This window comes from Cupressus sempervirens, chromosome 11 (assembly GCF_028749045.1).
Source record: "Cupressus sempervirens isolate cs-2001-9-10 chromosome 11, ASM2874904v1, whole genome shotgun sequence".
In the NCBI taxonomy this organism is placed as follows: Eukaryota; Viridiplantae; Streptophyta; class Pinopsida; order Cupressales; family Cupressaceae; genus Cupressus; species Cupressus sempervirens.
This window is the reverse complement of record NC_143128.1, coordinates 755703344-755729444: the sequence shown is the minus strand read 5'-3', so window position 1 is coordinate 755729444 and position 26101 is coordinate 755703344. Positions and strand designations below refer to the sequence as shown.

The 26101-nt window shown below is 35.6% G+C and overlaps 1 protein-coding gene across 8 annotated transcripts in view; it reads right to left on the bottom strand.

Annotated features, from left to right (window-relative positions):
- Positions 1-2681: 2681 nt before the first annotated feature.
- The window catches only part of PIP5K9 (phosphatidyl inositol monophosphate 5 kinase), a 217899-nt gene continuing 194479 nt past the window's right edge, over positions 2682-26101 (bottom strand). For all 8 annotated transcript variants that reach the window (XM_089811487.1, XM_089811488.1, XM_089811489.1 and 5 more), the window contains 5 exons: positions 7634-7744; positions 7249-7436; positions 4643-4800; positions 3188-3359; positions 2682-3095 (listed from right to left, as the gene is read on the bottom strand). In XM_089811487.1, the coding sequence (XP_089667613.1) occupies positions 2816-3095; positions 3188-3359; positions 4643-4800; positions 7249-7436; positions 7634-7744 (909 nt within the window). In that variant the 3' untranslated portion in view covers positions 2682-2815. The remainder of the gene's footprint in view (positions 3096-3187; positions 3360-4642; positions 4801-7248; positions 7437-7633; positions 7745-26101) is intronic.

The window sequence follows — 26101 nt, the reverse complement described above, 5'->3', positions numbered from 1 at the left end:
TAGATGCTTGTGGTTGAACATTGTGCTTTAGAAGAAGTTTAGATACCTCATCAATCTTCTTTGCATTACCTAATGCTCGTCATGTCTTGTCTGAGTGCAATTTTCATGTTCATGACATGTTTTCTTAAATTGTTCTAAATTGAATAAGTTGTAAAACAATCAATTTCAAATTCAGAAAGGAAAAACTAATCAATATTCATTTTTATAAGATTAAAGTAGATAAGGTATTTTTGCACTTCAATTTTTATCCTTTCTCTGCATTTGAATAGTTGTTTATATTTTTTTTTATTAATAAGTTAAAAAACAAATACGTTGTCCCTATAAAAGAACAGCCCATAAGGCGTAAAGTCACCAACAACAAAGAAGTTTCAGCACATGATTACCATACAACATCAAGAACTAAATCAATATGGCAACAGAATATTAACAAAAAGTTATAGTTTGGAACCATAGTCCAACACGCTATCGAAACCACAATAAGTCTTAGCATAAGGCCACCCAGGGCCACAAACAATACTAATAGGAAATGACCTAATGAGCATTCTTAATTTTGAGTCCAATCTAGTGCAGCGCAGTTGACCAGTCCTCAGTGGGGAATTTAAAAGCTCCCTATTTTAGACTTATGTTCTTGCATTAGATTCCTTTCTAGTGTTTGTTCTAGAAATTTTAACTTCTTTTACTAGACTGTGCTTCTAGATTTAGTTATCCAATCTTCATAGTTCAAGCCAGGTTTTAGAGTGCTGTTTTACAATTACGGTTTTCCTCAGATAATATTTCATAAAAAATCACACCTAAATCCATTATACCTGTAAAAGTTCATTGCTTTGAAAGAAGAAAAACCTTGAATATAAAAGATAATAATCAACCAGATCAATACAAGAAATTTAACATGGATGAAATCCAAAATGCTTCAAGCTATTTACTTCGAAGTTGGTAAAATTCTTCTATGTAAATATGATAAGATACTGAGGAATTTTGAACTCAATTATTGACATTTTTTGTGCTCATTAATAAAACAGTTAGTTGAACATTTACTTCATGACTAATTCAAATGTACACTGAACAAAGCAGTTGTGCCTCGTTTATGATGTCCATCTAGACAGAATTTCACCCAACAGTAACATATCAAAATTGTATTCACTTTCTTGCCCATTCTTAGGAAACCCCAGACTGACTATTGAATTGTGTTATATATCAAATGATCAACAAATACATCATACAGTTATAAACCTATTCCATTTTTCACCAGGAAAACATATGAACATGTCGTTGAGTAGCTCTATTACTAGTTCACCAATAGCATAGCAGTTAATAACTTTTCAATTAGTCCAAATCTGGGCAAAATTGAAAATATATAGTAACCAGACACCATCAACAATTGCAACATGAGAACTAGCTCACACAATCTTCACTTTCAGACTTTGAGACAGAACGTTACAAAAAGGATTTGATTACACAACATGATGATAAAAATGTAGTAAAACAAAAAAGCTCTTTCCAATTTATCCCTAAAATACTGGTGACATTTAAAAGCACACTTGGTCGTATAATAAAGTATTTCCACAAAACAGAATGTTTAAACAATGTTCTACCCTCTCTATCACTAGTAATAGCTCATATAATATTGGAGAACATAAACATCCACAACATGCAAACTAGCTCACAGAATCTTTACTGATACCCAAAGATGAAGCACCTTAAAAAATCAAAGAGAGCTTGATTATGCAGCTATGCAATAGAAATGAAGTGAATAAATCTATAAGTTATTTCTTATATAACCCTTGAATATAGATGACAAATTCCTAATCAATGACTCTAACCTATGATGAAAATTGCCAGAGACTGAATAAGAGCCAAAGATAGAAATCGTGGACATGTTTAGTTTCATATTTTACATCTGATCACACCTAAAAATATAGATCAACTGGGTTAGGAATTCTTGGAGGATGAGAACTAGCTCACAAAAATTGTATTCGATAGCAGAAGGATGGAGCACCTTAAAACAGCAGAAAGATAGGCAACTTGGAAATAAATAAGTTAAAAGAATACTTGCTTCTAGCATTTACCTTAATATTATATTTGGGCCTCGAATCTATCCTTTAATAAAGGTTTCCAAGATTGAAAAGCCTGTCAACAAAAGAAATCTTGAACAAGGTGAATTTTCACCTTCAACTTTTCATGCGATGTCTACATTGTTGTATAAAGGATTAGAGCCTAAAAAACATTTTTTTTTGCAGTGAAAAGTAAATTGTATAAGGATTTAATTTGATTTCTTAATTTTGGGGATGTTCTGGTACACCAAATGGCTTCTTTGTTGTCCAAAACCCCGTTGAGAATTTTTTTTGTTTAGAGGTTCTTATTGAGTTTGTGTATGCATGCCATGCACAAGTGACCATATAGTCTTCATCCAACATCGTTCCCATACATTAGAACAAATATAGATTCCTTATATGTCCTTGGAAACGACAGCTTGTTTTCATGATGGAGATCTCAGTAGCTCTCATAGAAGTTTGTCGGAGATGTTTACTGTAAATATTAAGTACTTGAACATAGCCATTAAATGGTAAGAGAGAACAATCTGAGTATTAGCATTGACTAGATGGAAACAGTGGAGATTTAATTAAAAACCATTCCCGAATGTGCTAAGAGTGCTTCTGTGAACGACAAAATTTTGGGCCAAATTTATAAAATTAAGGAATAAAAACTTCTCTCCATTTCTTCCCCAACACAAGAAAAAAGAATATGTATAAGTACATATCTGCCAACACGAGGAAAAAAGACATTTGTTGACACCCCGTTTCTGGTTTAAGCCTGTTTATGGGTTTGGCGGAAATACTTTTTGGATAAAAGTTAGGAAACGCTTAGAATACAATGCGGGATCAACAGCAGATATTGAAGAGGAATCAAACTGAAAAGCTTTTAAAGCATGCTCAAGTTTCTTGGAAAAATTATATTCTTGTAAGATATCAATTATCCCAACGTATAGAACAACATCATAAACCTCATTAAACAGTTGATCTTCATTATGATCTTTGTCTCTTTGTGGTCTACGATCTGCCCTTGCGGGCATGTTCACACCAAGTTGAATTCGCAATCTGCACAGTCAACTCGCAAATGTTAAAAGAAAATCCAATGTTCAGACATGAAAGGGCAATTGCAGTAATATGATCAATGAATGGATTGGCACCTTGCAGTCCCAGGAAGAAGTAAGTCAACTTCCTCATCACCTATAGCAGATGCTCTCAATGGGCTTCCCCTAATATGAGAACCCAGTATTGTTCCATCTTGATGAGGCTCACGAGCAACCAATATCAAACTTTGTGGATAGCATGCAATTTCATCCTCAACAGCTGCTGCCACTGAAATGATGAGCCAATTGTAATTTATTCTCTTTTCTTTCATCAGAAAGCAATTCAATCCTAATTCTAAGCTAATCCCTAACAATCTTACAGATACATTAATGTTTCCAAATGGGTTTAATCTGCCGGAATTATCAAAAGCAAATACACAAGCTGATCCAAGAAAGATTCTCTACATAAAATCCAAGCAAAAATCAGTAATAGAAACCTCTTCTGAAAGATTACAAAACATTTCTGCATAATAATTATACTATATTCAACTATTAAAAAACTCAAATGCTTAGATCTAGCTTTTACATTGCTGACAAACAGTTCTAAGATTGACCTTGGGGGTCATTATCAACCTCAGTAGTTGCCTATCAATGAAAGCGGTTTATTGACTTTAGTCTTTATTCTATGTTGCCTTTGCAACTTGAACTAACTATTCTTGTTCTGTCTAAACTTAGATTTTTCAAAAAAAAGAGTTACATCAATTACATCTTATCATATGTTGAAGCTCATATAGAGTGCACAAAAATCATCAGAATCAGACTTCTTAAGCCTCCATAGTCAAGATAGTAGTACAAAGACTCTAATAAACTGCTTTATGACTGACTTATTGAAATCCAAAATTACCATATATAATCTATCATCAAGATATGGTCAAGACACTGTCTGTATCCTGCTGATGGATCAAATCTGTTTTATAGTTAAGAATTGCAACATATGATCACATATATATATTCTAATGTTGGATGATGTCTTTTGGTATCACCTATACCCCTGTGGTAGATGAGTGAATCATTGTTACAATGCATAAGATCTCTTTTTTGAGAACAATCCCAGAATGAAATTTTGGGGACGGTTAGCATGTTATATATGTAACCACCAATGTACCAAAATGCCTTAAACATGGCACCCTAGGAATTAAAGAAAATACAAATATTTGAGAATGAGCAAGCCTCAGCTGGCACCTTACATATTAATAGCTGTTTGATATGAAAGCTAAGGCGTAATTATCACCTACATAAGTGGTGTACCATTTCAAAGGGTAATGGAGTGTAAATCTGTATTAATCATCTTGTTCTCAGATAAACACTCAATGGTGACAAGAAATTGTGGGCTTAACTTGACAGTATGTTTATTTATTAATTAACCTATGTTGGAATATTTGTAGAGCCTTAATCATTATAAAATGTAAATGTTGACAATTGTCAATATAAATCCAACAGATACCAAATCAATTACCCCCACACAAAACTGTAAGTAAATGATCCAACAATATTAAATAGAGAAACAATTACCTTCATCGGCTAAAGTTCCACTGTCCTCTGGAATTACATTTTGGGGGACTGTTACATGAGACTTCAGATACTGTGGAGCTCTGAAGTGCAGTCCCAATAGCAGACTGTAATCCATTATACGTTGTGATTCTAAGAACATACAGTCAACCTCAAGTTGCCTAAACAAGAAAATGAAAAATTCAGTTTATAATAAATTAGAAATAAGTCAAATAAATAATATTTTAATTTGATTTTCTCAGCTCATAAAATAAGGGAAAATAATCATTGATGGAAGTGTGAAATACATCCTCGCAAGTGACAAATTTGAGAACTTAGATAATGACACACACAAATTCTTAGACATGTGTACATGCATGTATGTGGGTGGGTGTGCGTATCTGTGCATGTGCATGCATGTGTGTATGTATGGACAGAATCATAGACAATACCATGTATTTCAGATTAGATTCGAAAGAAATATGATCTAGAATAAAATGGTAACGTCTATGATTCTGTCCATATGCACACACATGCACATCTGTATGTGCATGTGTGCACATGCACACATAGGTGGGTATGTGCAAGTGAGAGTGTGTGTACATGCATGCATATTGACAAAATCACAGACAATGTCATTTATTGCAGATTCTATTACAGAAAGACAGATAATAGTAATACCGTGAACTGCAGATTAGATTTGAAAGAAATCTGCAATAAATGGTATTGTCAGTGAATATGTCCATATGCACACAAGTGTCCAAGCATGCATGCATGGACATACACACTTGTACATGTGCATGTTTGTACATATGGACAGAATCACTGACAATACCACATATTACAGAACATATTCTTTCAAATATGCTTATACTATTGGGCCATAAAATAATGTATCACTTGATTTAAAGAACTTAATCCTTGAATTCAGCATGGGGTCAGCAAAATTATTTCTTGGAATATTCAGAAAAAAGTTGGCCTTGGAACACATAAACTTCAGCCAGAATATTTTAATTTATTCAAGTACAGAAAACAGAAAATTTCCATCATCAATTTTATGGTTACGAAGGCTGCTCAAGCCCTCGATGTTAGAGTTTACAAAAAAATATGTTAAACATATAATACTGATGATGTTACTGACACTTCAACCAAAAAAAAACCCAAACATTGTCAAGACTACAACGAATGAGTAATGATATCATTATATAGGCAAAGCCTACAAAGAGAGCCATACCTAGGATGTTGTAGAAGATTCAGAAGTTAAAGGATTCTTGTCAATAAAGGTAATTCTACCTCATAGAGCATTGAAAAGGCCTCATATAAATGAAATTTCTTCATAGATATTGATATTTAGCTAAAGCATGATGTATTTTAGGAATTTCTGCTGCCAATTTTTCAGTTTTGAGTAGTACTTACAAAAAATTATTGTGTGAACATAATTAGTGTGCCAGAATGTTCTTTGATGTAATTCTCATTCCATATCTTTTCTGACCACTATCAGAATAACATCAAACATTATAATTCCCTCAATCTATTTTATTTTTAACTAATTTAAACCCTGATTTTCTACCAAGCCTTACTCAGTGATCCCTTATGGCCCAGTGACTAGAATCACCTAATAAGATAAAACTAACAATGTATATTTAGTAGAGTTCTTCCCAAAAATATGATTTACGTTTCTCAGTTACAGCCAAGGTTATACATAAACTGCCTGCATATGGAACCAAAGCCGTCTGCTTCCTTAAAACCAGCACCTTAAATGTGAAACCAGATCTTTTACAATTGAGATGCTGAATCTATTTCTAAAATTTTAGTTAAGCAATTTGACATTGCACGTCTTAAATTTATTTTCCTTCTATGCCGATATAGTAGAGACCATGAGTCTGGCCGCAATATCACAAGTCATGAAATGGTGTCAGTCAATCAGCTGCCTCTGTAGAATATTTACTTCTGAAGTTGAAGATTTGCACAGCCTAAAAGTGAAAAGTCAGTCGACGCATTTATCTATCTCCATGCAATCTAGCCATTAACCGTGTCCTATTTCAGCACCATACGACACAATGTACCCACATGGAATGCCATATTTCTTTCTATAGAAGCCAGATATATTATGCATCCACCCATGTAAATAATGTGAGCTCATACACCAATCACTGCAGAATAATATGCATATGGCACCGCAATGCCAAAGTTAGAACCACTAATGGAAAATGCCAAATGACCAGTTTCAATAAATTGGATTCTCATAATTTAACATGTCTGCATGGCATCACGTCACCTAGATAATTAAATCGAACTCTCTTTTTTACCATGTGTGTAAGAGAGATTGAAGATTCGCAAAAGAAACAGTAAATACAAAGGGATAAGTTATGACAAAAACTTCATACTGGTAGAATTCAGAAATATCATACCGGATATAAGTAGTACCTTTAAAAGGACTCACTAAGTATTCAAATTAGGCTAAATTTCCTGTGTGTCTTTTTCCTTTCACAGAGCTCCATCCCCCAATTATATAGCATATCGAATTTCAAGTAATTTATAGTATAGAACATTAAATTTTCATAAACAACAGAAATTGTGAGCAGAAAATAGTTGTCTAAAATTCAACAAGCTAGGGTCCAAATTCTTACTTCAAAAGAGCCTCACGCCAAGAAGGCTCCAGACGGAAAACATAATCTAGATCCAGATCTTTAAGTGTTGTGTTCTCATCAATTTCAATCTTGTCTGTCGACCGACCCTGGGATGAACCTTTCAAGTCAAATCGACGATGAATTCGCAATTCTGTGCAAAACATGTTGCCCATCACTACAAATCGGACCTGCAAGAAAATTCTGCAATACTATCATAACATAACAATTTTCTCATTTCTTTAGTACTTTTCAGAATTATTATAAACAATCCAAAAGTATAGATATAATGATTTAATAGATGAACAGTTAAATTTTAGGATATCAACATAAACAAAAAGACTACTCTGACCTAAGAATACAATCATCTTTTGATTATTTATTATACCTTCTGGCCACCTGCAGGCTTGATACGGTGTAGCCCAAAAAACTTTGTTATCAAGGTGTTTTCATGCATACGAACATGGTGATGATAATTTGGAAGCATTCTCAGAAGAACCTGCAAAAGGAAGATGCTTAGCTTGATCCCCAATTTGATTACTCTCATAAATTACAAAAATTTGCTAGTGATATCCATATCAAGAATTTAAGATTATGCTCTGTATGTACTGGTACATCTATTACAAAAACAGTACTATATAGTAATATACTTGAATTCTGAAACGAAATCTATCACTAAAACTCATGTCTGTATATAAATGCAAAATCAACATTATAAATATCAGAAATCATAGGACTACCCTAGGATAATTTCCCCAGAAAAACCAAGATGTGCCACATACAGAAGATAAGATAAATTTATTAATGTCCAACAAAAGACCACCCAAGGGTCTATGGGACTAAAAAGCATACAAGATAAAAGACTGCCAGCAGAAGATATTAACCATTAGTCAAATCCAGTAACTATTATCACTGTAAGAAATGGAATCATAGTTGCAACAAAGCCTTCAGATCACTCAACGTCTCCACCCAAAGAAACTTAAAATGATGCATAGTTAAAAAGAATCTCCTCCAGATAATAAGATGCGAAGAATATTAAAATTAGAAGCATTCATCTTACAGTAATATACCTTAGTGTTATTTGATATTTATGAATATCACTCATATTTCTGAATAACTGTTCTAGCAGTTTACAGCATTGTTCCATGGATATCACCCGGGATAAAAACTGAGATGTCAACACTCTACTTTCCATGAAAGAAATTACCAGGAATTTTTTGTGTAAGCCCATTAAAATTAGCATTTTCTATGGAAATTGACTTTACAAATGATTTTAAGATTACGGCCAATTAACTAAGCTAAACTAATAAACTATTACAGCCTAGCGGTTGGGAAATGCAATACAATCAAGCTTTGCTGCCTTGTGATTCCTTACTACACCAGTCTCTCACTTCACTAAGCGGAGGTTCCAGTCAGTTAACACGGCTTTGGTTTGCCTCATGTAGTCTTTAAAGTCAAAACAAAGCATCACATGCAAGCTACAATGGAAACATATGCTTTAGTAAAAACTAATTAACCCCCAACCATTGTAAAGGAAATGTAAAAACCCCAACATGTTCTAACTTTCAACTTGGATGTTTGACATTTGTCAAATAATTTGCATGCAAACTAATAAGTTGGTTTCACGGTTCACCGATAATCTAATTTTCAATGAGATAGACATGCAAACAACTATGAAATATCATTCAAATTTACTAAATATTCAACATGGTATTTTGTCATATACTCAGCAGTTACATCATTCTGAAAATGCAGCAAACTAGTCAAAGGCATTTCATCATATGTTTGCATACAAACTTGAAGAGCACACAAATATACTGAGAGGAGGGGAAGAATCAGTATATTAATAACTTTTACCTTTTTAAAACTTTATCCAAACAATTGCCTCAATATCATTAAATGCTGAAATAAAGAATTATGCACTTGAACACAATGGCACAAGAATTATATGTGCAAACCCAATGCAGGAAAAATCCACGGTAAAATAATTGCTTTTTATATAAACTTGTTATTTTACAATGATCTGCAGGCTACGACCTACTAGAGGCACCAACCCCTGTTTTATAAGCACCAACTCCCACTCTTCGCAGGTACCGACCTACTGCAAGCACCAACTCCGACTTCTCTCTTCGTGAGCACCAACCTACTACACACAAATTCCTTTTTTCACGTTGACACTGTTGCTTTCCTAACTAATGATGGATACTTTGATTTGCAGCTTCCTTTCTTTAATTTGATATTTCTTTCCACCGCATACCCTTCTTGAAGTCAACCTCTTCAAAGTATTCTCTTACAATACTATATAATTCTTAAGTTTTCTTCAATAGAGAAGCAATCTTGCTTTATCAAATCTTCTTTATTATTCCACCACACTTATAAATTCAGAATAAATCTGAATATGAATTGTATTATATTTCTTAGACCATTGGTTTCCTCTACCTGCTTACTCTTCACTATCTTTTCTATTCTTTTCACTCTCACAACTGACTTCTCATTACATCTTCTACACTTGTACACTCACTTTTCAAATAACTCATTTCATCTTTTATATATATTAGTGACTTTTCAATGAGTCAAGTCTTTCTTAGACAATCTTAATCAAGTGTTTATTATATTTTATATAAACCACTGATTTCATTGTTTTGGTAGTTTTATACCGTTCTCTATTAATATAATAATAAATATGTTTAACAGCACCTACCATATGCTTATAAATTATTATCGCTGTGCCTTGATACTCTCTTTCAAACTTCACGACACACTAGTGCTTGCCCCATAGGCTGGAAACTATAAAGGTTCTCTTGATGACATGGCGCACAGATTTTGGTTCACTTATATTAAATTGATCTTCAATATGATGTGGTTTGCCAAACATACACACCAGTCCATCTATTCACAGCCGCCACATATATATTGTGCTGATTCTTCTGATGCCATAAATACATCTGCAGATTTTTTTGACACTTCCGATGCCATCTGTGTAGGAGGGATGGCATTGCTTTTCTTCACAAGATAATATTATGTTGTCCATGGACACTCAACCGCATGACAGTTGTGTTTTGAAATCCTTATCGCTTTTCTTCAGTACTAGTCACTTCTTTTGTGTTCAACGAAAACACTATTCTCTGTGAGATCTTTGTTGTTCCAGCGATGTCTCATTGTACTCTCCACCAATAGGTTTGATTCTTCCTTTAGTGACATGGATTTCCTTTTGATGTGGAATCCTTGTAAAATTCCAACGCTCAAACAAATGCTTCTAAATGCTCTGTGATATGTTGTTCAACCATATATTTAATTTGGTTTGTTTATTGCAGATGTCAATGTTGTCGTTTTGCTTCGTCCATCGTTGTTTCCATCAAAATAAACACGCCAGCTATCCATAATATGTTTCATTCCTGATAAATCTGAAGTTTCCATGCTCTCATAAATTTCAATGCTGGACACATCCATCCAAGTCAAGAATAAGCATCAACGTAAATATTTTTGTCTTTCTATTATTGGCATCAATCGTCACTATTGTTGTATCAAGTTTTCTTTAATTACTTTTCATGCATGTCATTGCAAAAGCATTTTTGTGCAAATCTGTGGCCCTTTGAAAATACTGGCATGATACTTTTGATCTGAACATGATAAGGCATCGTTCCTTGTTGCTACTACCTCTTTCTGTTTGTATATTATCCCTGCTGCATATGTTATTGCTGTAGATGTTTATTTTCCGTAAACTCTTATTTGACCTGATTTCTCAAAAGTATGGATGACTGGGCTCTACTACTCAATACATGATACCTCCAAATATCACTGCCTTGTATATCTTTGTTTTCCTTTGCTTTATCAAAACTAACAATATTCCAAAAGCTGTACTACAAAGATGTGACGTTGCAAGTGGTTGTCTTGAATACTTATTACTGACTTGTCAGCATTATAATGCATAGTTATTCTGATTTTGCTGCTTCAATTCCAACCGATGCATTCATATGAATCTTCTAAGCTTTCCATCATGGCTTGCCCTGTCTTATGTGTCTCTCCTTCATATGCTATCTCAAATAGTAGTTTACTGTAGTTGTTGACAAATGGATCTTATTTTTATATCTACAACTGTAGATGATGTTTCTTCTTGATTAGTTTGAGGAACTTCATATCTCTGATATCAATGACAACTTCTAACAATCATCTGAATGCTTTTGACATCAATGACAATATTTCCATCAAAACTAACTGCTGCAACTATTCACAAGAATTATTCTTATTCCAATTTAGGAAATTGAAATATGTACAATGATAAACAGATGCATTGAAAACATAAATTTAATTGCAATCTAGAACCTGGTATTATCACAGCTTTGAATGAAGCCACAAAGTTAGAAATTGCTATGTAGAAAGACAGAATTCCTTCGCACTCGGTTCATAAGCTAAACTATTACAGCCTAGTGGTTGACAAATGCAACACAATCAAGCTTTTCTGACTTAAGATTACTTACTACACCAATCTCTCACTTCACTAAGCTGAGGTCCAGTCCAGTCAGTTAACACAGCTTTGGTTTGCCCCATGTAGTGTTTAAAGTCAAAACAAAGCACCAAATGCAAGCTACAATGGAAACATAGTATTTAATAAAACTAATTACCCCCAACCATTGCAAAGGAAATGTAAAAAACCCAACAGGTTCTAACTTTCAACTTGAATGTTGACATTTTGTCAAACAATCTGCATGCAGACTAATAAGTTGGTTTCACCAATAATCTGATTTTCGATGAGATAGACTTGAAAACTGTTCATGAATGTTTTGTCACTCTAAATTCCAGCGTCTGAGGTGAACCTATAAGCCCAGAGTATAACAGAACACTCACAACAGACAGATCAGAGGCCCAATTACGCCAAACCCGTCTCTGAATTTTAGAGGCAGAGCTCCCTTGTGTAAGATATGCAATGAATGGAAATTAGTGCGCTTTTAACCAGAAAGCAAAGAAAGGAAACAAACATGTATACAAAGCAATAAAATAATCTATTCTTAAATCAGATAACGAATGCAGATGAAACACTGTTCATTAAAATCTTCTGTAGTATAAAACCAAATTCAGCACGATGCCTTCTCCCTTCAGCTCAACAATGTTGCTCCTGTAACGAGTATGACTGGTTCTCAAATCCCAAGTGACGGTGAACATGTTGGAAATGATGTCGAATTGTTCCATTTCTGCTTCTGTAAGGCCAGGCTGGAGCACAGGCTCAGGTTCTTCATCATCGTATCCCTCTAGAATTCACATCTTGGCATGAGGGAATTTGCAGCTTGTGTAACTTGCAAGATGATCATCAGAGAACAAGGTGGCCAAAGAAGGGATTTATACTTCATTTATAACCACTTTAACTGGCTTATTAAAGAGTGTGTTACGTGAGAAGTTTAAACCTTGTACTTCGCCACCTCATGACAAGACTTATTTTACATCAAGATCAAAATAATGTCATGTTTAAAAGATTATGCTAGGACAGCCTCATTAAACGCAAAGTAACATCATCATGATCGTGCTTTTGAAAAACCCACCGTTGGGTAGGCACTTACGTCCCAAAGTTCCGAAGCTTTAGCCAGAAGTTACCAAATTAGGGAAAAGGGTGACTGGGCGACAATGTCATCAAGTCGCAGAAACACGGAATTGTTGAAAGTATGGTCGCAGCTTGTGGGCCTTGTGAAATTCGCAATGAAGTGACATCGTGGGTTATGACTTTGGGGGAGGTAGCGATCAAGCAACTTTAGAATTTGCAAAGTGGAAAGTTTCGAAACAGTGGGAGCATGATTTGTTGGTAACACTAACTCTGAATGGGGACAAGGACCAAGAAGGACAAAGAGAACCCAAAATAGAAGGGGAAAATAGATTAGTGTCCTATCTATTTGGCGCAGAGCCAAAGCAAAGAACTGCTTGCAGGGGAAAGGCACCAGAGCACGTGACACAAACAAAAAAGAAGCACAGCAAAAAGGCATATGTACAAAATTCACAAAAGAAAAAGACAGTTTAACTTCATGAAAACCCATTTACAGGTTGTAAGAAAAATGCCCCTCTCCTCCATAGGGGCCAATATTAATGCAGTTTGCTTCGTAAAAGGAACAAACTAGAGATCAACTTTCTATTCTTTACAACGTTCATGCTGAGCCATTTTCCATGAAGGGTCTTCGATTATTCGTCTTTATGCTCGCTCGTGAGAGGACATCCTATGGATGAGAAGATATTGGCTATTCTTAAGAGAGCAATTCTTTTTTAATATAAAAACTTATTTCTCCAATGCGTATCGTCCGGATTTCTTGCTTTTCATCATTTCCCCAATGCACGGTTGAGCTAGCAAAGGCATCCCAAACACCCTTTGAAAGGAACTTGATAGGCCCCTATTCTTTCCAGACCTTTGTCAACTTTGAAGTGTTGAAACTGACCATCAAATTGCATATGCTACTTCCTTTGATTATGGGGTCGAATTGCTCAAAGGAGAGAGGATATTCTTCATCTCTCTCATTTCCAAAGTGAACAAACCCAAAAAGAGAAATCTCCTCTTTGGGTGCTTTGGATTTCTTCTTACGGCTCTTTCTTTTAGGTAGTGCTTGCAAGAGAGAGGGGTGACCATGCAATTAACTTCACAACATAACTACAGGGAGTCCCTTCTGGGGTTTTGGGTTTCCGTGATTCAAGGTCTTTTAGGTAGCGAAGTCTTTGTTTTGAGCAGTTTAGGAGCAACGCTGACTAATAATCCTCGGAAGGCTGCAAATTTAGGCTCTCGGCTTCGGCTATACTTTATCTAAATGTGTTCCAACATGATTTATTCACAATGAAGTGACATCGTGGGTTATGACTTTGGGGGAGGTAGTGATCAAGCAACTTTAGAATTTGCAAAGTGGAAAGTTTCGAAACAAGGGGAGCATGATTTGTTGGTAACACTAACTCTGAATGGGGACAAGGACCAAGAAGGACAAAGAGAACCCAAAATAGAAGGGGAAAATAGATTAGTGTCCTATCTGTTGGGTGCAAAGCCAAAGCAAAGAAGAACTGCTTACAGGGGAAAGGCACCAAAGCACGCAACACAAACACAAAAGAAGCACAGCAAAAAGGCATATGTACAAAATTCACTGAAGAAAGAGAAAGTTTAACTTCATGCAAACCCATTTACAAGTTGTAAGAAAAATGCCCTTCTCCTCCATAGGGGCCAATATTCATGTAGTTTGCTTTGTAAAAGGAACAAACTAGAGATCAACTTTCTATCCTTTACAATGTTCATGCTGAGCCATTTTCCATGAAGGGTCATTCGATTATTCGTCTTTATGCTTGCTCATGAGAGGACATCTTATGGATGAGAAGATATTGGCTATTCTTAAGAGAGCAATTCTTTTTTAATATAAAATCTTATTTCTCCAATGCGTGTCGTCTGGATTTCTTGCTTTCATCATTTCCCCAGTGCACGGTTGAGCTAGCAAAGGCGTCCCAAACACCCTTTGAAAGGAACTTGATAGGCCCCTATTCTTTCCAGACCTTTGTCAATTTTCAAGTGTTGAAACTGACCATCAAATTGCATATGCTACTTCCTTTGATTATGGGGTCGAATTGCTCAAAGGAGGGAGGAGATTCATTTCTCTCATTTCCAAAGTGAACACACCCAAAAAGAGAAATCTCCTCTTTGGGTGCTTTGGATTTCTTCTTGCGGCTCTTTCTTTCAGGTAATGCTTGCAAGAGAGAGGGGTGAACATGCAATTAACTTCACAACATAACTACAAGGAGTCCCTTCTAGGGTTTTGGGTTTTCGTGATTCAAGGTCTTTTAGGTAGCGAAGTCTTTGCTTTGAGCATTTTAGGAACAACGTTGACTAATAATCCTCAGAAGGCTGCAAATTTAGGCTCTCAGCTTCAGCTATACTTTCTGTAAAAGTGTTCCAACATGATTTATGCTGCTGATTTCTTCCAAAAACCGAGAAGCACCCTTGTGGAAATTGATTAGGGCTAGGGTGAAGGGCAAGTCTAGAAACAAAGTTGTCGGCTAAAAAGGCAAGATTGTGGGGAACAAAGGCTATACAGAACCAAAGAAATCTGTTTTTGAATCCCTAGTGGAGTCTCCAAAAAGTTTGTTGGTGAATGTTTTGTCACTCTAAATTCAAGCGTCCGAGATGACCCTATAAGCCCAGAATGTAATTGAAAACTCACAACAAACAAATGAGAGGCCCAATTATGCCAAACCCATCTCTGAATTTTAGAGGTACATCTCCCTCATGTAAGATATGCAATGAATAGAAATTAGTGCACTTTTAACCAAAACGCGAAGAAAGGAAACAATCATGTATAGAGAGCAATAAAAGAAACTATTCGTAAATCAAATAATGAATGCAAATTAAACAAAGTTCATTTACACAAAACATTCCATAGTGCGAACAAGGGAAATAACCTTGAAACACTCATAGATGTCATTCAAAGGTAGCATAACGCATAAATTTGATAATTATCAGAAAACAATCCACACAAGCATCAAAATAGAAGCCCAGAGAGTCACACCATGAAATTTCGATATTGCATTCATATGGAAAACCAGAAAAGATCACATCCTTTTACATTGGCAAATAAAACCAAAATTATGCCCTTTTCTATTTTATTTTCTCCCCTTTCTATTTACAAGACTTGAGAGCTTATATAACACTAACTACCATTTTCTACGACGACAGTTACAAAATGAAATGGAAACAATTTTGTTTCCATTATCAAGAAAAGTAATGTCCTAGATTCCATCTAGGTCCACTTCCGTGTTTTCTTCATCTCCCACTCTTCCTTCGTCCACATTTGCATGCAGCAGGTTGAGAAGGGCCGTCGTGAAGTCCAGAGCCCTTTCTTCTTCCACTTTGGCCAGTATAAAACCAAAATCAGCACGATCACTTTCTCCTTCAAGCTCGAAAATGTCACTCTCGTAACAAGCATAACTAATCCTCAAATCCTAGGAGGTAATAAAAATGCTAGAGATGATGTTAAATTGTTCCATTTTTGCTTGTGTAAGGCCACGCTGGAGCATAGGCTCCGGTCCTTCATCATTGTATCCCTTTGGAATAGGAATTCTCATCTTGACAAGAGAGGATTTGTGGCTAGCGTAACTTACAAGATGATCATCAAAGAACAAGGTGGCTAAAGAATGGATTTTTACTTAATTTATAACCACTTCAATTGGCTTACTAAAGAGGATGACGCATGAGAAATTTAATTCTTGTACTTTGCCACCTTGTGAGGAGACCTATTTTACACCAAGTTCAAAGATATTAACTATTTGAAACATAGATGGAACACTCGCCGAGTTTTTAAGCTCGGCAAGTAAATCCGAGAATAACTCGCAGGATCAAAAACTCGGCGTAGGGGCAAAAAATCGCCGATTACTTGGCGAGTAATAATAAAAAACTCGCAGTTCAAGTAACCCATGTGTCGTGATGGCTTAATAGGGAAAAAAAACTCATTTTTTTCACATTGTTTGTTGCATTTGTGTTCTCTAGAGCCTTGAGGTGTGGAGAGAAGAAGGTTTGGAGGTATTCTTAGCTGATTGCAAGTGATTCGAGGCAGATTTGAATGGATTTTAAAGGATTCTAACTGGTTTTAGAAGACAAATTTCTTTCTAGGTATGCTCTTTTTATCATAGTTTGAAAACTTTTTATAGTTTTAACAAATGTTCTATTGTTTTTTTTGTTGTTTGTAAATGATTTCAAATCATTTAAAAGCATTTTAACTCTATGTTTGAATCATTTGAAAGCCATTCAGCTCTATGTTCACAATTTTTTTTGAAGAATATGTAAGATTTTCTAAAAACAAACCCTAGTTGTTCTAACTTTGTTTATTCATTTTTCTATAAATTTATGTGTAGGGCAGCGGTCAAGCATAAAAAAACATGACAAACCCGTGAGAAGAGTGGCCACAAACACCATGCTCATCTTGATATATAGCCACTCAGCCTAAAAATGCAAGAGATAAGGCATGGCGGTATGCCTATGAAGCTCCAAATGATGTTGGGAAGGTTATATACATTCCATGTGAGAGACTTATTTCTAGAGACATAAACCGTTTCAAATACCACCTTGCAGGCATTAAGAAACATGATTCAAATCCTTGTCTCAAGGTAACTGAAGAAGAAAAAAGATTCATCAATCCCCTACTTGCAGCTGCTGAAGAGAAAAAATTGAATAGGGAGAAGGCAAAATTAGCTATGAGGGAAGCTATAGCTGAATCTCAAGGAGCTCCTTTTGATATGCAAGAAGAAGAAAAAGCACTTGAGAACATACCAGGATCTCTTTGTGACCCACAAATCCACAAATAAAATGCCTCTTTTGCCAATTCCAGTTCTTCTACATTTCCTAGTTCATCACCATCTGCATCAAGGATAGGAAGTTATTTTATGCCCAGGAACACAGCTGGATCACAGCCGTCGTTAGAAGACACTGGTCAAGGAGGTGCATGAGCAAACTGATGTTGCAGCAATTGATTTTTGGTTTTTCAATAATATCTCAATGTATGCGGCTGATAGTCCCTATTGGTTGAATTTGGTGAATGCAATTTCAATATCGAGCAAAGGGTACAAGCCGCCTACTCGCAAGGATATGAGTGGAAGGTTAGTATTTTACTATTTAGCAATTGTAAATAATTGTGATTCACTTCAGTTTAGTGTTATATTTTAAATCTTAATTGTTATTTCCTATTTTTCACTAACACTTTATTACACCTAAATTTTGTAGGTTGCTTGACCATGCGGTTGGTAGGGCAAAAGTATTGATAGAAGACCAAAAGAAAGAGTGGAAGAAGTATGGCTGCACCATTTTATCTGATGGGTGGACAGATGGAAGAAGTAGAACCATTATTAATTTCTTGGTTGTTTGCAACGATGATGTGGTGTTTTGGAAATCTATTGATGCCTCCAACAAAGTGAAAAATGCACACACATTGACTTTAATGTTGGAGAATGTTGTCATGGAGTTGGGAGTAGAGAATGTGGTGCAAATAATCACAGATAATGTAGCAACATATGTGGCAGCAGGTACATTTAATTTTTTATGTTCAATATGAATCAAGAATGTAATGTTGTGGTATTATTCAATTTAGATTTGATGTAAATATGTAAAGTTTATAACTAATTATTGATTTTTTACTTATCTTTTAGGTAGAATCCTCCAAGAGAGGCATCCCACACTTTTTTGGTCACCTCGTGCAGCACGTCCTTGACCTTCTTTTGGAGGACATAGGAAAACTTGATTGGGTGAGTCCAGTTGTGGAAGATGCTAGGCGAGTCACCAAATATATCTATAATCACCCATGGGTTCTCAGTTTGATGAGAAAGACCACTAAAGGCAAAGATTTGGTGAGACCCACTATGACAAGGTTTGCAACGGTGTTCTTGACATTGTATAGTATTCTCGACCACATATTGGCTTTGAAACAAATGTTTGTGTGCGTTGATTAGGTTGCTTCATCTTACTCAAAAAAGCCCGAAGGAGAGGCTGTGGCATGGATAGTCTTTAATGATAGTTTCTTTGCAAAGGCTAAGGAGATTGTGGAGGTAACTTCAAGACTCAAAACATTATATTTTTAGTTGATTCAAGTTTCATTATTAATTCATAACTTACTATGTTATTAACTAATTTGTATTTTTCAAATTTCAAATGTAGGTGTTTATGCCCTTGGTTTGAGTCTTGTGCATATGTGATGGGCAACAATCCCCAATGGGAGGTCTTTATAAGGCCACGGATAAGGCCAAAGAGGCTGTTAGAAATTACTATCATGGGGACAGACTCAGATTTGACCCCATTTGAGAAATAATTGATAAGAGGTGGAACAATATGCTCCACCAACCCATTCATGCAGCAGGCTACTTCCTCAACCCCAAATTCAGGTACCATGATTGTCCTTGAAGTTGAGATTTTATTAAGACTTTATTTTACTTTACTTTTTAAGGTTGTGTAGTAAGACTTGATATCATTTTCTATTTGTTTAAGGGATGATGAATCCTACTCAGATCCTAACAAAGAGGTCATGGAAGGTCTCTCTAAATGCATTGAGAGAATGATATCCAATGAAGTGGAGAGAGACCTTGTTGTGACCGAACAACAAGTCTATGTGGAATCGAGGGCTAATTTGTTCTCTTCTATGCTAGCAAAGAGAGCAAGATCTACTCAAGCACCAGGTAAAGCGTCAAACTTTAAAAGTTTTGCAAATTGATAAGTCGTATCTTTTATTATCTTTTTTCGTTGCTTTATAACTTTTTATATTTTGTTTTGCAGATGCTTGGTGGGCAAGTTGGGGTGGCAATACCCCCAATTTAAAGAATTTTGCTATCAGAGTCCTATGCCAACCTTGTAGCTCATCCCATTGTGAGCACAATTGGAGCTTATTTGAGTCCATCCACACAAAGAAAAGAAACAGAATGACTCAAAAATGGCTTAATGACCTTGTTTGTGTGCACTATAATCTTAAGTTGCGCATAAAAAGGGCACAGAGTCCAACACTACCTGGTCCACTTGATCTGGAAGAGATAGATCTTTATTTTGATTGGACGGCATAGGAGCCAGGTCCATTGTTTTCACCAGATGAGATCGCTGATTTGAAGACGCAAGCCATGGAGGGGGATGTCGGAACTGATTTTCATTTCACAATGGATGACATTGAGGACGAGGACAATGATGATTCAAGTGCAGAGGACAAGTCATTATCAGTGCCACATATAGGAGGAGATACATTCTCTTCTAGGATGCCGAGCCAATCAGTAGGGATGTCAAGAGAGCAGGCACAACCACAAAGTTCACAATCACGCAATGCACGCCCTATCCCAGTGTGGGGCACTTCTTCGAGGACTAGACCCCCTCACTTTCTTGCTAGTGCAGTTGGAAAGAGGAAGATGTGATCGTATTGATGTATTTAGACTTTTAGTATTTACTTCTGGTTTGACAGATTGAAACTATTTACTATTTTGCTACCTGCCATGAGCATTCCGCATGAGAATGCAATTTTGTACCCACTATGCATTTATATATATCTAAACTCTGCTTGTTTCTTTTGTGTTCTCTTTAATTAACTTATTAGATGCATCTTCTCATTAAATTTTGCAAAATAAATGTATTTTTAATTAAATTTCAGCAATTGTTTTAAGTTCCTGAGTTTTCCTGAGTTTTTTTAAAAAATCACTGAGTTTTTCCCGATTAAACTTTTGGGGGGGCTTGGTGAGTTTTTGCCTTTGGCAAGTTTTCCAACTATGGTTTGAAAGATTACGCCAAGATTGCCTCATTAAATGCAAAGTAACATCATGATGTCATGATGGTCATGCTTTTGGAAAACCCAATGTCGGGCAGGCGCTTACTTCATGAAGTTTCAAAGCTTTAGCCGGAAGCTATCAACTCACGGATAACAGCGAATGGACGATAATGTCATCGAGCTGCAGGAACACAGAAGCAGTGGAAGAATGGTCGTGGCTTGTGAGCTTTGAGAAATTCGCGACAAAGCGACATCACATGATATGACTTTTGGGGAAGCAGCAATTGACCGACTTTAGGATTTGCAAAGTGAGAAGTTTTAGAACAAGGAGGGCATGGCCTGCTGCTAACACAAACAACTATGAAATATCATTCAAATTTACTTAATAATCAACATAGTATTTTGTCATATACTTGGCAATTACAACAATCTGAAAATGCACCAAACTAATCAAAGACATTTTGTCATACGTTTGCATACAAACTGACTGCTGCAAAATATCCACAAGAATTACTCTTAATTCAATTCAAGAAATTGAAATATTTACAATGATAAACAAGTGCATTGAAAACATAAATTTAATTGCAATCTAAAACTTGGTATATTATCAAAACTTGGCATATTATCACAGCTTTGAATGGAGGCCACAAAGTTAGACACTGCTATGTAGAAAGGCAGAATTCCTTGGTTCCAAGATAATTATGCAACTTGAAGGCACAAAATTATTCAAAGCGAAGTGCCCTTAGCTTCTAACGTCACCTTTCCTTTCAGCTCATGTGGCTGCAAAAAAAGCTGTGGCTGCCTTATTGGATTCTAATGCAGGTCTTAGAAGGCTGCAATTTATGTTTGCAAGCCATTGTTTGTGATTTCATTCCATCACACCCCAATTCCTTTGCAATCATTGCTTCTGATATAAAGCCATCGCTATTGCACAATTTCACTGGATATATCACCACTTCAGTGCACCAATAATTGGAGAAATTCACAATTTCTCAAGCCAAATACAGTTGTGAACCCTTGCACAAGTTCTCATCACAAAATCAAACAAAAGCAATGTCATAGAATGAATCCCATTATCCACCCTTTGGATTTCTATATTTCTCAAGTAGGAAATCAATCAAATTCCTTCTTGATTACACTTCACATATCTTGTAAGTGTATTTTCTTTTGTTGCATTTGAAATATAATATTTAGTTATATTCCCCTCCAAAGTTTGCCACCAATATTCAAATAAACATTTAATAACATTTAATGATGACTTAAGCCCAGTAAAAGTTATCAACATGAAAACCACTTGCTATTGAATAGACTTTATAAACATTAATATATGTGCTTTTTCAATCCCCACATTGATTTAGGATAATAAGTACATAGGCCTTCATAATATCATGTTCATCTAATGCACTTATAAGTCAATTGGCCCCATTTACTTAAAAACTTTATATTACAACTTTAATAATTAACTATTAATAAAGAATCCTTTGTTAATAATTAACACCTTTAACTTGAGCAAATAAACTTATTCCACTTAATCATTTGATGATACAAAAAAGTGCAATGCCAGCAACATCGGCATAATTGACATACTATAAATAGTAACTCCCTCGAACTAGGCCAACTGACAAATGAGTCAATCATTGTGCATACCATGAGTGTGGGTGCTCCTGGTAAAAATAGCAACTCCTGAACAATGACTTACAATAAATAGTAAGTATCTAAATAACTTCTCCAATCAACGATATTGAATCTCAACACTGCCACCAAGCCTTTCAGGAAACCTGGAAGGAAAGAAACCCCGACTTCCATGAAATAGACACTCATTATAAATAGTAAGTGTACCAAAATGATTCGAATGAAGTGCAATATTGCACAAACCTAACCTTTGAAGTGGGAATTGTTAGCATGAATGTTGATGGTATTCCTTTCAGGGAGTATCCTAAGCATTGCTAGAGCACTTCGAGAGATTGGCATGTCGGATTCATGACTGTGTTTGTCATTGATGTCAACATAGTATGGTTTATGTAAAGAGTGGCAAAGTAGCAGATAGAGAACGAGGTTGTACAGATTGAGAATTGATGATCAAGTCAAGCGCAGTTGAGGAAGTATTCCACATTGTGTCCTAATGAAGTAGACGAGAGCATATACAGAAAGTCGAAGACATGAAGGAGATATTCCTAGTTTATAGAGGACATTATACAAAACCTAAGAAGCAGTTTCTGAAGTCTAGATTGTATTTCCTAACAGAGATAGAATCTCGATATACGAAGTTTAACAATGACAATAGACAGCCTGATGACGACGTCAGTAAGTGCGCAAGGTTAGAGGCCCCACGTGTGAGAAGTTGTAAAGACTGTGAGCCAACAGTGTTGTGTAATTGTAAAATAATCATTTATCTTAAAGAGGTCCTATTTAATTAATTGGGAAAGCCTCAAGGCCGACAGAATCCATTGGCTCCTAACAGACCATCCTCTAACAAGGAACTTTTATATTAGTACATCACTTTATGGGTACCATCCCAACTGGGGTTTTCCCTCTAATCAAGGGTTTCCCTAGTTAACATATCTAGTGTTATTGTGTATGAGTATCTTCTTATGGTTGTTGATTATATTGATCACATGCTTAAGGATTAATAAGGCTGATAAATGTTTTAATAGTTGGACTAACTGATTCACTCCTCCCCCCCTTAGTTACCTTGGTGGACTTTACTTTCTAACAATTGGTATCAGAGCATCAGGTCCTCGAAGAGAAAGCTCAACAGCTTTGGGAGATCAATGGCAGGTCACTTCAAAAAAGAAAGTCTTAAATGTGATTGACATAATTTTGATATTCAGAAGATGGAATTCCTTGGTGAGATATCAGAAATATGTATAAAACTGAACATTGAGTTTCCTGATCCAAAGACATTTTGTTGCATTCAAAAGGATAAGCCTACTAATGCAAGCACAAGTGAAGATAGATCTAGATCCGATGAAGACAAGATGACCAAAGAAGGAATTACTCTACTTATAAAAAGAGTGTTAGAAGGTATGAAAAAAAATTGTTGGACATAAAAAGAATTTGGTCATTTTGCATCCAGATGTCCTAAGAGAGTAAGGAAAACTAGAAAGAATTTGCTTTCTGATGATGATGAAGAATTTAAAGCAAGTACGGAAAAATTCTTGAATGATAGTAATGATGATGAGCTTGAATTGATTGAGAAAGAAGTAATTGAAGAAACAATTTTAGTAACTATTATTGATAATTATGAAGAAGTTAATATGAACACTAATAAAGAAAATATTGAAATTTTCTTTGAGACTAACAATGATCTGCAAAATGATGTTCAAATTGTTGAACAAAGAAATGAACAGATATCAGAACCAAGAGGAGATAAGAGTTGAGGTAGCAACTCCTACACCTAACAGGAACTTGGCAAAGAATCACCTTGCTCAACAGATTATTGGAAGCAAAGATAAAGGAGTAATGACAAGAAACGGAGTACATGAGGAACTATGTTTGATTACTCAACTTGAACCAAAGAGCGCAGATGAGGCATGCAAGGATGATCATTGGATTCAAGCAATGAAGGAAGAATTGGATCAGATTGTGAAGAATGAAACATTGGAATTGGTTCCAAGACCTAGAGACAAGAATGTTATATGTTGTAAATGGGTATTCAGAAATAAGATGAATGAACAAGGTGAAGTTGCAAGGAATAAAGTTAGACTAGTATGCAAAGGATATTCAAAGCAAAAAGGAATAGATTATGAAGAAACATTTGCCCCTATTGCCAGAATGGAAGCAGTAAGAATGTTCCTCACTTATGCAGAAAATAAGAAGTTCAAAGTGTATCCCATGGATGTAAAGTTAGCATTTCTGAATGGAGAACATGAAAAAGTCTACATTGAGCAGCCTGAAGGATTTCCTTTGACAGAAGAAAAGGATATGTATGCAGATGATTGAAAGCATTGTATGGTCTAAAGCAAGCACCTACAACCTAGTATGAAAGGTTAGATAAATATTTGGCAAAATTAGGATTCGCTGAAGGTACGACAGATAGTGATTTGTATTTGAAAGAAATTGAGAATGGTTTTGTAATGACCCCTCAAATTTGATTGAAAACTTTTGATTTTTGGCCTTGGAAATTTTGTCAAACACTTCACATACAAGGGTCATATGACTGATATAACACTTCAGTTTGCTTTAATGACTATTTTCTTCAATTAGCATCAATGAGAATGCTTGCAAGAAGACTCAAAATTGACTAAACAATGACCTAACATGAATGTGCAACTTATTTTGACAATATTCAATGCATATATGTGACTGAAACTACTTGCAATATGCAGCTACAGCAACTAGTAATTATGACAAACACTTTGGATGCAACTTAAGATGGCATAATGCACTTACAGCCAAGTGGCATTAATACAAACACTTGGTATGCAAAATTATAACATTATTTATGCCAAAAAGAGAACCTACAGCCACTTGACATTTTGTCAAACAATTGGCATGCAAACTAATAAGCTAATCGTGAATGATAAAAACATATTCAATTACAACTATATCAGACCAGCAACTTATGTCTCCTTTATTGCACATATAATGTCAACTACAATGCTAGTATGAAATGGCCAAGACTCTTGGCATTACAACATATGCAAACTATGTAATTTTCTGAGTACAAATGCAGCCTTAGCATGAAATCTAAAATGCAATATATATGCAACAATTGACTTGAGAAACCTGGTACACAAATTGTAGAAGAGCTGGAGACTTGACTGTAACACTTGTTGATGATGAAGACCCCTCCAAATGAAGAAATTGACTCCCTTGAAGTGTTGCCCCTATTCTTGTCTGGCAATACTTTAGATAAATAAATGCAGACTCTAGGCTCCTCGAATTTATCCTTGAAATGATTGTCTTGGCGATAGTAATTGAATGCAACAATACCCAGAACCATAAGATGCTTCAATGATGAGCTATGAACCAAAATGTCTTGCCAATGGTGCCCTTTCTGTAATATATCAGACCACTGAAATTATTTACCAACAACTTGATAGCTACTCCAAAATACGCCAAAACAATTGCAAAGTTCTCCCAAGATGAATGCTCAAATACCCACAAAGAAACAATACCCGAATGAGGCCATACAAGCAAAAATCTTAATATGATATGCAAAATTGTCCTCCATTAAAATCTGAAAAAGACTGGTAACTATAAAAGCAATGTGCAATAAATGAAATCGACCCAAGGATGAAATTCCAAGCTCCAAAATGCCTCCAAAATCTGCAATAGATTTCCTCAAATTGATGCCACCAAAATTTGGCCAAGGGCCATAAAATTTTGCTTTGAAGTACAAGTAGAAAGTCTGAAGCAACTTCCTCAACTTTGCAATAATTCAAGTGATATTTCACACCCTCAAAATTGCTCACCAATTGAGAGTTTTCGTTCTCAATGGCCAAAGATAACTACAGAAACGCTAGGCTCCACAACCATCAAACATATGTTGGAAATGAGAATAGAGTAACTGAGAGGGGGAGGGGGTGAATCAGTTACTACAAAAACTTTCCACAATACCTAAGATGTCTCAATATACCTTTGATCTGATTAATAAAATGTTGAAACTTGATAATGCAGCAAATGATAAA